The 12417-nt window shown below is 42.1% G+C and overlaps 1 protein-coding gene across 1 annotated transcript; it reads right to left on the bottom strand.

Annotated features, from left to right (window-relative positions):
• On the bottom strand, positions 1 to 11567 carry LOC105891898 (ATPase H+/K+ transporting subunit alpha). Its single transcript, XM_012818084.2, has 23 exons — positions 11189 to 11567; positions 10564 to 10674; positions 10205 to 10264; positions 9660 to 9863; positions 9338 to 9451; positions 9080 to 9214; positions 8396 to 8513; positions 7910 to 8178; positions 7446 to 7644; positions 6892 to 7001; positions 6206 to 6340; positions 5741 to 5933; positions 5089 to 5264; positions 4833 to 4969; positions 4346 to 4496; positions 3306 to 3474; positions 2917 to 3071; positions 2291 to 2414; positions 1842 to 1987; positions 1447 to 1580; positions 966 to 1067; positions 732 to 823; positions 1 to 611 (listed from the first exon to the last, which is right to left on the bottom strand). Exons 1-23 carry the CDS (start codon positions 11198 to 11200, stop codon positions 583 to 585), a joined length of 3075 nt encoding a protein of 1024 aa, XP_012673538.1. The 5' UTR covers positions 11201 to 11567; the 3' UTR covers positions 1 to 582.
• Between the last annotated feature and the right edge of the window lie 850 nt (positions 11568 to 12417).

Below are 12417 nucleotides of genomic sequence, written 5' to 3'. Positions count from 1 at the left end.
TATTTTTAGCCTTTTAATATAGCATTATTCACAAAATGAGCCCAACTTACTATAAAGGCTTAATTTATTTAAAGTAAAAATGTAGGTGTCATTTAGGCTAGTCAACTTGTTACATTTCATGTTTAGTGCTGTTACATTTAACAGGTTACAGACATCTTTTAAACAAATATGAATAATCAAAAACATACGTCTTATAAATTAGTTAGATTTTCTAAAACATACTTCATGGGAAAAAAAATTTAACATCAATGCAGGTACCTTACAAATTATTTCAAATTGTACTGTCAAAACCACTCTCTCAATTAATGATTTTGATCTTGATCCAGTAAAGTCTTGAAAAAAAGAGGAACAGGCCAGCACCATATTTAATCTATTAGCTATGATGTTGATGGTGCTTTCCCCCTCAATAGGCCTATACATTTATGCATCATATGGTAAATTATTGAATTTCATTTACTACTGATATTATCAGGACTTCAAAAAATCTTAGTGATATATTTTCATTTGTGTTGAACATTTAAATTACTAAATATTATTTGTATTTAAAATTCCTAGAGTAATATTTAGATAAACAATCTTCTCTTAGTAATACAACTCCTGGTCCCACCAGCCTGTGAAGAAAAAGAAGGGCATAGTTTTATGCACTTTTTTCTGTGTAGTTTTGGCCTTAAGATAAAGATATTGTTGCATTGTATGTTTGTAGCTGTAAGACAAAACTCGAAGGAACTCACTCCCTGGATGTCGTCTGATTCCAAGTTTCCTGATCTCATCATAGACAAATATAAGAATTCCGTACGGCACTGGTACAAACCACCACTGCACTCTGAGATGGGAGAGAGAGTCATAGTCATGTGTTAACTCTGTTTAGACATATACACTTGCATTTGGAAAACAAAGGTAGGAAATCGTTTCTTTAAATGGTAATCAAAACAAAGAAAATATTTATTACAGCAGAGGTGTCTTACCGGATTGGCATGAAGTTGAATATGTTTGGCATGCCAGGACAGTAGCAGAGTAGGTTACCAAGTAAGAGTTGGAAAACAATGGCAGACACCAGGACTTTGTTTCTGTACAGAGCAAAACACACACACACACACACACACACACACACACACACACACACACACACACACACACACACACACACACACACACACACACACACACACACACAGTTGTAAAGGCAGACACCAGGACCTTGTTTCTGTACAGAACCAGGGGAAACCACACGACAACAGGAGGGAAGAGGCCAGGGTGAATTTCAGAAATTCACTGTGGCATTCCAGATGTTGTTAACCATCTGGACTTACCCTTGAGGCCAAAGAACATTTAATGGGCACGTGCTGGCTCAGTACTACAGTGCATCAAAAACTACAAAGCAGAAAAGCAGGATGGCTTTTCAATATTCACACCACCAACAGATCAGTCATCGATCGGCCTACTGACCTCAAGAAGCCTTGCTGGAAGACAGACAGACGACGGGTTTTTCTGATCAGGACATCAGAAATCTGGCAGATCTCAATACTGACGAAGAAGACGGTGTAGCAGGTGTACTGCTGGTACAGACGTTGGTTGAAGGTCTGTAAGAGAGGTTTATTTTTTAAATGTAGCCTACTTGTCGATAAGGTGGCATCTCATAGTTGTTGCAAAGATTGCTCTACATCAGTGCATGTGAGTTATATAGATATACATTTACAAATACAACTGTGCTTTACCACTTATCTTATGGTTACTCCTATGGTTACTAAACTTATACACACACAGAGAGGCCCTGCCTCTTCTGTAGGAGAAAAATGTTCACGCTTGTGTTGGCAGTTCTTGACTCTCCCATTCCTACTCACCCATTCTTGGCCATAACCGTCCTGCAGGTCTTGTAGATGAACGTCCTCCCATTGTCCCCTCAGTCCTATACACATCAATGGAAACCATCCCTCCTGCGCCATTGCAGCAAAGTAATCAGTGAAGCCAGCGAAAGACTGGATTGCACCTGGACATTGGGAAGAGACAGTCAGAATCAGAATCAGAATCGGGTTTTATTGGCCAAGTAAGTTTGCACAAACAAGGAATTTGACTTGGTAAAGTGTTTCTCAGTGTGCTTACACAGAATATACACCGCAACACAAAACAATACAAACAGTGCAACGGTCTAAGAAGTCTAAAAAAGTATATACAAGGAAGAATGCCTGTCAAAGATGAGTATGTGGGTTTTAAACACATGACTATATGATGGCAGGTGTCATCTGGCAATAGTGAAGGCATTTTTTTAATGCAGCACGACATGCATACTCACCAATCTGGAAATACGAGTAGGCAGCCAAAGATTCATTCACAAGCCGATCCCTGCGTGGGTTCCTGGGTTTAAGGTGCATGATGTCACTCTCTGCTTTCTCGTATGCCAGAGATACGGAGGGGAACTTCAGGATAAATACGGTGAGAATGCACCAACATTAGAGATACGGAGAGGAACTCAAGGACAGATACAGCGAGAATGCACCAACATTAGAGATGGAACTTCAGGACAGATACGGTGAGAATGCACAAACATTAGAGATGTTGCCCCAAAGCTCTCTGTTCATGAACAGCCATATTTGTTTCTTGGCAAAAAATACCAAATCAGCCAAGGAGGGTCACAATAACAACGCAACTCTGTGTTGATATTAGCTCCTGTGCTTGCAGGATGTGAGCCGCTAGAGTGTGGTGTTTGCAAGGCCAATTGCCCTTGGTTCCATTCCAGTGGAGTAGACTTGGAGGCACCCTTATGCATGCCTTAACTGTACTGAAGGTAAGTTTAGTGTATGTTAAATAATAATGAAATGTACATATATAGTGTCAGAATGCATTTTTTAAAATAGGCCATAAGTCACTTCACCACATCTGAGTAGTTAGACAGTATTTTGAAGGTCAGAGGAAACTCACAATGTCGGTGGCCAGCTCAATGAAGAGGATAGTGATGCATCCAAGAGGTAGAGGTACACTGCACGTGATGTAAATAAGGTAGGGTGTCAGCTCTGGAATGTTCTTAGTCAGAGTGTAGGCGATGGACTTCTTCAGGTTGTCGAAGATAAGACGACCTGTGGAGCAGAAGTCACGTAGGTCACATTTTCTGTTGTAGACAGAAAGGGCTTGACTCTCCGGGGGCCAGCTCATTTTGTGCAGCCTTTGGACAGTTTAGTCTCTATATTTCATCATTTGGAGTTGTATTTTGTAGGAGTTATCCAGTGCAAACCATGAGTCACAACAGGAGCCACTAAGAGTGACGCAGCCTCTACAGCACATCTTCAAAACTAAGACACTCTCCCACTCACCCTGCTCAACCCCTGTCACAATGGAGGCGAAGTTGTCATCCAGCAAGATCATGTCGGCAGCGTTCTTGGCAGCATCAGAACCAGAGATCCCCATGGCAATGCCGATGTCAGCCTTCTTCAGGGCGGGAGAGTCATTCACACCATCCCCTGTGACAGCCACAATGGAGCCCTAAATCAGGACGAAAACAGAAACTTGTCACAGTGAAGTACAACAGCCCAACGGACTTCATCACAAACATAACGCCATCCCGGCATAGTCTGTGGGTTCACAGCTGTCTAATGTAACATATCATTTAGGTTATTTTAGTTTTTAATTGTTTTGAAGGGTGGAAGCAAAAGAAGGTCTCAAAATTATAGCATTGTTTCATCACCAATCCTAGCTGAGCACAATAAGCAACAAGCAGTGAGCTCATCTTTAGGGAAAAAAACAATGGAATGCCACTATCCTAAATGCAATGAACCATCTTTCAGATACATCTTTTCAGGCTTATCTTTTATATTCTGTCTGATAACAGCACCAAAGGCACTCTCCAGATCAGCCATCCACTGTTCTGATTTGCCTAGCTACAACAAAACATGTAATATAGTGATGCTGTAGCTTGTACAAAAGACAGATACCTTATTCTACTCTATTCATGACATTTGCAGAGTTAACCTATCCCTGAACCAAACAGGAAGTCTGCTTCAAGTCAGAGAATCATTTTTTCCTTACTGCTGAAGCTAGTGGCATTTACAGAAAAGGGGAAGGAATGAAGACATCCCAAATATGCTGAGTCAGATGCAGGATATGAAAAGGTCAAAGGTGAGTGGAAAATGAATATCCACACACTGCCTTGCAATACCCACTTTAACATCAAATCTGAATGCATGAACATTATCTAAACGTTCCAGCATCAAAAGTATGTCAGTCTGCAGTCATTTTCCTTTCCATTACAGTGATGGTATTTTTCTCTCCGGTCAAACAAAAAATGGCCTCCGCCTGTCCAGTGGGTGGGGCGAACCAGAGAGGTCTTTTCCTGTCCCAATGGGTAAACACTCACCAGGCGTTGGCAGCTCTCCACGATGATAAGCTTCTGCTGGGGAGAGGTGCGTGCGAACACCATCTCTGGATGGCTCCTGAGGCATTCGTCCAGCTGCTCGCTACTCATGTCCTTCAGCTGCCCCCCGTTGATCACACAGGCTCGGGCGTCCCTATTGACCACGGGCTCGGATTACTTTTGAGTTTTTGTTGTTAATGTTGCTATTGCACAGTTGTGATGATATACATGATTTCCTGTGCTCTGTTAATACAATTCATAATATTTCTATGACATATGAAAGGTTGAAAATGAACTGTTTCACCCCCATTTTCAGTTTGTAGGTTTGTTTTTCAGATTTACTGATCCTGCACGCATTAGCTGATGCTACTTTTGATAGAGAAACCGTTGGACCAGAATGGTCTTTTATTTCTGAATGCACAGAGATACTGGAGGTAGCCAAACCATAGTGTCTGTAACTGAAATCTTAGATGGTTCCCATGGTTCCCACCTCTTATTGACCTGCTCCACAGGGATCCTCATTCTGGCGGCAATGTCCTCCACGGTCTCACTCCCCTCTGTAATGATGCCAACATTTGCTGCAATAGCCCTTGCAGTGATTGGATGGTCTCCTGTCACCATGATTACCTAGGAGGTATGCAAGTATAAAGGGCATGGTTAACGTAACCGTTACAAGACCGGTGGGCACAAACTAAAGTATATGCCCACCCCTGCTGCTTCTTGGAACCCCTCTTTACCCTCCTTACCCGAATCCCAGCAGTACGGCACTTCATGACGGCATCGGGCACAGTGGCACGGGGTGGGTCGATCATGGAGATCAGCCCGGCGAAACAGAGGCCAGAGGTGGGGAAGTTCATGTCATCAGGGTCAAAACTGTAGCCACGGGGGAACTCCTTCTCATTCAAATACAGGTGGCAGAAACCTGACACAGGGGTTTCAATTATTATTTTGAATAGTGGGGTTTGGAAGTGTTTGCCTTAAGAAGAAACTGGACTGCATCATCTAAACTTAAATGCACTTCGAGCTTATACCTCCACAGCTCTTCTCACTCTGTTTTTCTCTAGGTACAATGGCAGTGCTGTGTAAGGGAGAGAGAGCGGTTGTGTCTAATACTATACTGGGTCACTCTAACATACGCTGGTAAGTACTAATGTATGTCATCGACTCTGCATGACCACATCAGACAGTCTGTCAGCTCTATGTTCGTTATGCTTAACCCACATTCCACATGTGTCTCACTTCCTTTGGTATACCCAATTCTAAGCATAACTCAACCACCATAGAGGTTACATTGGTTGTAAGCATCTGAGACATAACTGGCCATTTCATGGGTAGCAACAGTATCTACTCCACCGCCGCCACCTCCAAAGACACAGCAGCACACTTCAGGCATCTTACCCAGCACTCTCTCCCCCAGGCTTCCCAGATCCTCGTAGGCCGTCTGAAAGGCTTCTTTCCACTGCTCATCCAGAGGGAGCTCCTGGCCCTTAATCAGAATGGTGGAGCAGCGCTCCAGGATCCTCTCCGGGGCGCCTTTCATCACCAGCAAGTAGCGCAGGTCAAGTGGGTCATCCAGCTCATGCATTGACAGCTAGGCGCCACATGAGGGAGATGGAGAGGTTTGTCACAGACCATAACAGAGATGTGTACACAGGCACTTTCCGTCTATTAGTACTCTTGGTGAGTGATTTTGGTGGTGTGATATCTTTAGAACTGTGCTGTACCAAATTAAAAGTCCACTATATTAGAAAATGATCACTTTGGGTTTTAAACATCTTTAGATATAAATTACTACATACACCATCCGTATAACATTGTCTTGTTGAAGTGTAAAGAGATTAGAAAGTGGACATTTGAGCGTACCTGAAACTTGTTGGTGGAATTGAACGGCACCTCACAGACCTTCTTGAACCTAGCCCTGTAGTCCATGACGTTTCCTACGGTCAACTCTGTAAACTTCAGCAGGGCTGTTTCTGAGGCATCACCCATGACCAATCTCTGTGGGATTATTGAGTTGAAGGATGAATTTTGAATTATCCCTAAACTATGTAGCCTCTCTCTCTCTCTTTCTGTCTGTGTGTGTGTGTATGTGTGTGTGTGTGTGTGTGTGTGTGTGTGTGTGTGTGTGTGTGTGTGTGTGTGTGTGTGTGTGTGTGTGTGTTTGTGTGTGTGTGTGTGTGTGTGTTTGTGTGTGTGTGTAGGTTAAGTGATCTATTCACTTTGGGGATATGCACAGTTTCTTGGTTGGGTCTGAAGGTGGCTCGGTTGTGTGTGTGTGTGTGTGTGTGTGTGTGTGTGTGTGTGTGTGTGTGTGTGTGTGTGTGTGTGTGTGTGTGTGTGTGTGTGTGTGTGTGTGTATGTGTGTGTGTGTGTTTGTGTGTGTGTGTGTGTGTCTGTGTGTGTTTGTGTGTGTGTGTGTGTGTGTGTGTGTCTGTGTGTGTGTGTGTGTGTGTGTGTGTGTGTGTGTGTGTGTGTGTGTGTGTGTGTGTGTGTGTGTGTGTGTGTGTGTGTGTGTGTGTAGGTTAAGTTAAGTTAAATGATCTCCTCACCCTGGGGATAGGAATGGTTTCCTGGTTGGGCCTGAAGGTGGCTCGGTTGCATAAGCCAGCTACTCTTGCCAGGGCTCTCCATGTCTCTGATGACTGGTCAAAGCTTTGACCTACAGCAAAGGCAGAAACGGTCTCAAATGACACCCACATAACCTGTTTTACAGACTAGATATGTTTTAAAGCTTCAGTGGCTCTCAGCCCAGTAGATGGAGTGTTTCAAAGCCCCTGTGCATCAGTCTGGCAATTACCTCATTATCCTTCCTGGTTGAAAAATTGCGTAATCTTCCTGGGTGAGCAATTACACTAATTATCAAAATCAGATAGTGGACACAAAGTACTAGGGAGACAATACTGCATATGTCAGTTGTAGACTTTCAAGGCTGACTTAGCGTGAGAATCTGTGAGATTGACTCAAATTGATCAAAAAAGGTGCATTTCCGAAAACATGGACTCCAATTCCATTGAAGTGAATGGAATTTTATGTTCATGCTAGTGTGAAACTAGACATAAAAGCGTGAGCGTTGGCAACCCTGCAGCTGGCCTATATGCCTCACCTGATTGGTCCTCTGTCGTATCCGCGGCGTGGATCTTGTTGTCAAACCACAGATGGGCTACGGTCATCCTGTTCTGGGTCAGAGTGCCCGTTTTATCGGAGCAGATAACCGAGGTGGAGCCCAGGGTCTCTACGGCCTCCAGGTTCTTCACCACACAGTTCTTCCTGGCTAGACGTTTGGCAGTGAGAGACAGACACACCTGGTAGCAGACATGGAGATAAGAACTGATAAGCATTCTATAGTAGTGATATGGATATTAAATCATCAACTATTACTTGTTTGACTGTTGCATAATTTGTGCATTTTAAACTTAGTAGAACCCAATGAGTGGACTTTTACAGACAAAGGCAATATTTCAAGTGCTGTTCTGAAGATTCTCTGCTGCTGCTGATGGTGAATTAGCTTGATCTGTGACTAATGTCAATAGTGTCACTAATGCTGTGTCTGTCTGTGTGTGCACTCACAGTGACAGTGGCCAGCAGGCCTTCAGGCACATAGGCTACCACAATGGCCATGAAGAAAATCATGGCCTCCAGAAAGGCGTAGCCAATGAACATGGCCACCACGAAGAACGTGAACCCAAAGAAAATAGCGAGGCCAGCGATGATGTCCACAAAGTGCTCAATCTCAATGGCAATAGGTGTCTTCTCATTGCCCACACCCGAGGCCAGACTGGCGATTCGTCCAATGATTGTCCTATCACCTGTATTGATAATCACACCAGTGGCAACTCCTACAGAGAGACATAGAATAGAAAGGTTAAAAAACAAAAAGGCTCATTATTGCAAAGTCATGGAAACACTGTGTAGGACATTCACCCAGCAGGTATGCATGAGTGTTTAAGTGGCTGTGTATTTGGCCTCTCAGGTGTGTGTGTGTGTGTGTGTGTGTGTGTGTGTGTGCGCCTTGGTACATTCAAGAGTGTTTATCTGAGCGCTGTGTTATCTAACCTTCCAGACAGGTGGTGGAGAAGAATGCAATGTTTCGCGTCTCCAGGGGGCTCTCGTGAGTGCACTCTGGAGTTTTGCTCTGAGGCTCTGACTCCCCTGTCAGAGAGGAATTGTCTACCTAGACACAGGACAGAGACAGGTCACAAACCTTTGTTTTTTTCTTTTTCCACTGCACAACTACAGCCTGCAGGGTTATAACAGCGGCTTCCCTTTGCTGTAGCTGCAGGCTGACAACACTAGCACAGATTTAACCTTAGTTAAGTGCTAGTGTCCTAGTTAAGGACATGAAGCATTTGTTTTATATGTTGTTCCATTGTTGCACAATCAATCAATCAATCAATGTATTTATTTGATCAAGAGGGACAGTGTACATTCATGAACATTAAAATGTAAATGCACCCAATTATAGCCAAAAGGCTAGTTTCCATTGGCAGTCCCCCTGCCAGAGTGAAAAAAGGCTATACAACCTAAAAAAAGGCATTAATGTATATATCAAACATAACATTGACACTATATCAAAAATAAAATAAAATAAAATAAAATCCCAATATACAAGCTCCACTTAGTCCTTAACCATGGGTAGAAGGGAAAGAACAAAGTGGTAAACAAAAACAATTCTACTGCTTACCCACTAATGATCAAATTTTGGGAATTCTAAATGTTAATGTCATGCTGGTGACCCACCTTACAGCCCTGCGCAGTGATGATGCGGATGTCAGCAGGAACTCGGTCACCACCTTTGATCTCCACCAAGTCACCCACTACTAACTGGCTGGCCGTGATCTCATTTTTCTGTCCATCTCGAATTACCACAGCTTGCTGGGAAGAAAAGAAACCTTTTTTTTAATGAATATTCCACAGCTTTTGTACTAGTATAATATCCATTTTGTAAAAATAGTAGTTATAATTTTTTTTTAAGTTATGAAGGGATGAAGACAATACCTGTGGCACCAGATTTTTGAAACTGGCGATGATGTTGGTGCTCTTAAATTCCTGATAGTATCCAAAGCACCCAGTTACCACCACCACAGTAATCAGAACGACAGCCAAATATAACTGCAGAGGAAATTGAAAACGATTAACACAAACAAATGTCATCCCAGCAACATTTCATATATACAGCTATTTATACAAACAACATTACATACATACAGCTATTTATGCAAACAACTCTTTCGGGAATTGAAAGCTTTATACCATGTATAGAACTTTTAAATGCCCAAGTAAATGCTGCTTTAAATACAGTCCTCCCTGCCCCACATACATCATCGTAGCAGGAAGGTTCCCCCTTGCCGAGCTCGATGCCGAAGGCGATGAAGCAGATGACAGCCGCCACCCACATCAGGCATTGCAGTCCTCCTGCCAGCTGCCGGGCAAACTTCACATACTCCGGCGTGCCCTTGGGCGGCTTGAGCTCGTTGGGGCCGTCTCGCTCCAGGACTTGCGTAGCGAAGGTGGTGGTCAGTCCCTGTGCACCCCCACCAAGGAACGAGGGAATAGTGATGAAAGCGGTTGAGGGTGAGGTCAGAGATGTAACGTAAGAGTTGAAGAAAATGGAACCTAGTGTATAAAGCATTCGGACTGACAACAAATTGTTATAAGAAAATTTATGGGAATCTTTTGGGAGAGAAACTTGTTTCGCAAAACCAAAGTAGAGACTTGTCATTTCACTCTATAGCCACTGATGTTACATGTGGGAAATAACACTGAATGTGCATAAATGAAACAGCCCCAACACCAAGCATCTCCAGAATGGTTCCAATAATAATGAGTCCGCACAGGAGGATCAGTAAACCTCTGTGTCATTACCTTGGTTACGCTTGTGGTATACTTCATTTCAAGCTCTTCAATGGGGATCTCATGGTCATCCTTTGGAAGACGTTAATGAACAGAAACACAGCCATTAGCCACTTATGAACTGCCTTTTCTGAACAGAAAGGAGATTTTGGCACCAACTTGATACCAACTACTTATTTAATGCCTGAGAAATAAAAATGACACAGGAAACTGTTGTTTTTCAGTCAATGTACAAAACATCCAAGAACCTGTTAACCTTGATTATTCAGGCACTGGGCTCTGTAAAGCGCCTTGAGTCAATTTTATTGTTTTGGTGCTATATAAATAAAATTGATATTAAAACTGAAATTGAAATTATTCTGGTCACCTACAATGTCCATCTCCTTTTTCATGTTCTCCATCCTCTCCTTTTTCTTGATCTTTTTCTTGATTTTCACGTCTCCCCCCTTGTTGTCCATCTCGACAAACATATCGTAGGAATCCTACGGACAGATAGAAGCAACTTCTAAATGCGCTGTAAAAGGTGTGTTAGTTGTAGAGGCTATCTTTCAACTTAAGAGCAATCAAATGAGTGAAGTAAAATATATAATTTAATAAAGAGCGTTCCATCACTTTGACGTTTTCACTCAGGAAACATGCTTGAATATTACTTTGAGTTTTCTTTGGCTGCAAAGTTGTATTGTTGATTAATGAAGAAGAACATACTCACTTTTACATACATTAGCCTTCAAACTTTAATGAAGCATCATTTACTGACTTTTACATCACTTACTGATATAATTTACTGATATTTTAGAGCCTTGCTCTACCAGTTAAGCATCATAAGCAACATTATGTTTGTACATTTATTGGCTGATATTGATTTTTACTCCGGATTTACTTTTTAAATTATTTTTAAAAAGGTATTTTCCACAAAAGACCTTGTACTGATGACCTTTCAAGTGAAAAACTTTAATTAATCAGTTTAATGAATCAGTGAATTTTAGAAATTCTCACCTGTTTACTCATGATGCCTGTCCTTGAGTCTCTGTCCAAATCGATGGTTGTCCAAACCCCACTACCTCTTCCCCCCGAAATCTTGAAATCTTTTTATATTTCCACACAGTTCTCCGGAAACGTCCCTGACGCCACAGAAAATGACTTATCAGCCTTGATAGGTTTATATACCAATCTAAAGTCCTTCACTTACAGCAGCCCGCCCTGACCTGCCACTGCCAATGTCAAGCAAGCTTAAGGGCGTTATGGTGCTTTTCCCCATCTTGTATCAACGTCTTTACCTTTGTGCGTAACTGCTCTACCTGTGTTATCATTGTGAAAACAACCGTTTTCATGTTTGCGCAGGTAACAGAATCGTGCACGTTTCATACCTTACTAACCCCTAAGTTGTAGCAATGACAAGGTCACTTCAGAAGGCACCACAGTTATGGGTGGTGTAAGTCAATGTAGATGATTAAGACCATTTTTCATCATCTTCTAAGAACTTCTTGATGTGATGACTTTTCATAATAAAATGTCACCGATTTATACATCTATAATTTGATCGGCCAAAATGTTCTTAAATTAAATAAAGACAAGATTGAGCTTGGCCAGAAAAAGAAGATAATTAGTATTAGTCACCTCGACTCTCGGGCTCTAAAAATAAAAGATCAAATCTAAAATCTTAGCATTCTAATAGACTCAGATCTTACTTTCACCAGCCGCATCAAAGCAATCCCAAAAACGGCCTTCTGTTATCTTAACAATATAGCCATAATCAAGGGTTTGGGGTCCAAAAATACCAACAAAAGCTCATCCATGCCTTGTCTTCACTAAGGTGGGCTACTGTAATGGTCTCTTAATGAAAGTTCCCAAAAAGACCATTAATCAGCTTAGCTCATTCAGAATTATGTTGCCAGAGTTGTTTTCAGGGCCAGGAGAACAGAGCACATTACTCCAGTTCTAAACTCTTTACAATGACTTCCAGTTAGTTTCAGAATAGATTTTAAAGTGCGACCACCCTCTGATATGTTGAAAGAGTATAAACCAAGGCTCTTAGATCCATGGACAGAGTCCAAACTAAACATGGTGAAGCAACATTTTGCTGTTTTGCATGCAACTGTCACAAACTACCAGAAGGTCTTATAAGATGTGCTCCAAATGTAGTCATTCTTATCTCCGGGTTAAAAACATTTCTCTTTTCATGTGCCTATGATTGAGCTCCAAACCTTGCACTCTATATTCTTACT

The sequence above is a fragment of the Clupea harengus genome, chromosome 11 (assembly GCF_900700415.2).
Source record: "Clupea harengus chromosome 11, Ch_v2.0.2, whole genome shotgun sequence".
Taxonomy (NCBI): Eukaryota; Metazoa; Chordata; class Actinopteri; order Clupeiformes; family Clupeidae; genus Clupea; species Clupea harengus.
This window is presented reverse-complemented; position numbering and strand designations above follow the sequence as displayed.

Bases quoted from the DNA above. Each gene is read 5' to 3' on its own strand.
- LOC105891898 (XM_012818084.2), bottom strand. The intron at 9,215-9,337 runs GTATTGTCTTCA...TTTTCTTCCCAG, and splicing joins TCAAAAATCTGGTGCCACAG to CAAGCTGTGGTAATTCGAGA. The intron at 5,265-5,740 runs GTAAGATGCCTG...CCCCTGTGTCAG, and splicing joins CCTGGGGGAGAGAGTGCTGG to GTTTCTGCCACCTGTATTTG.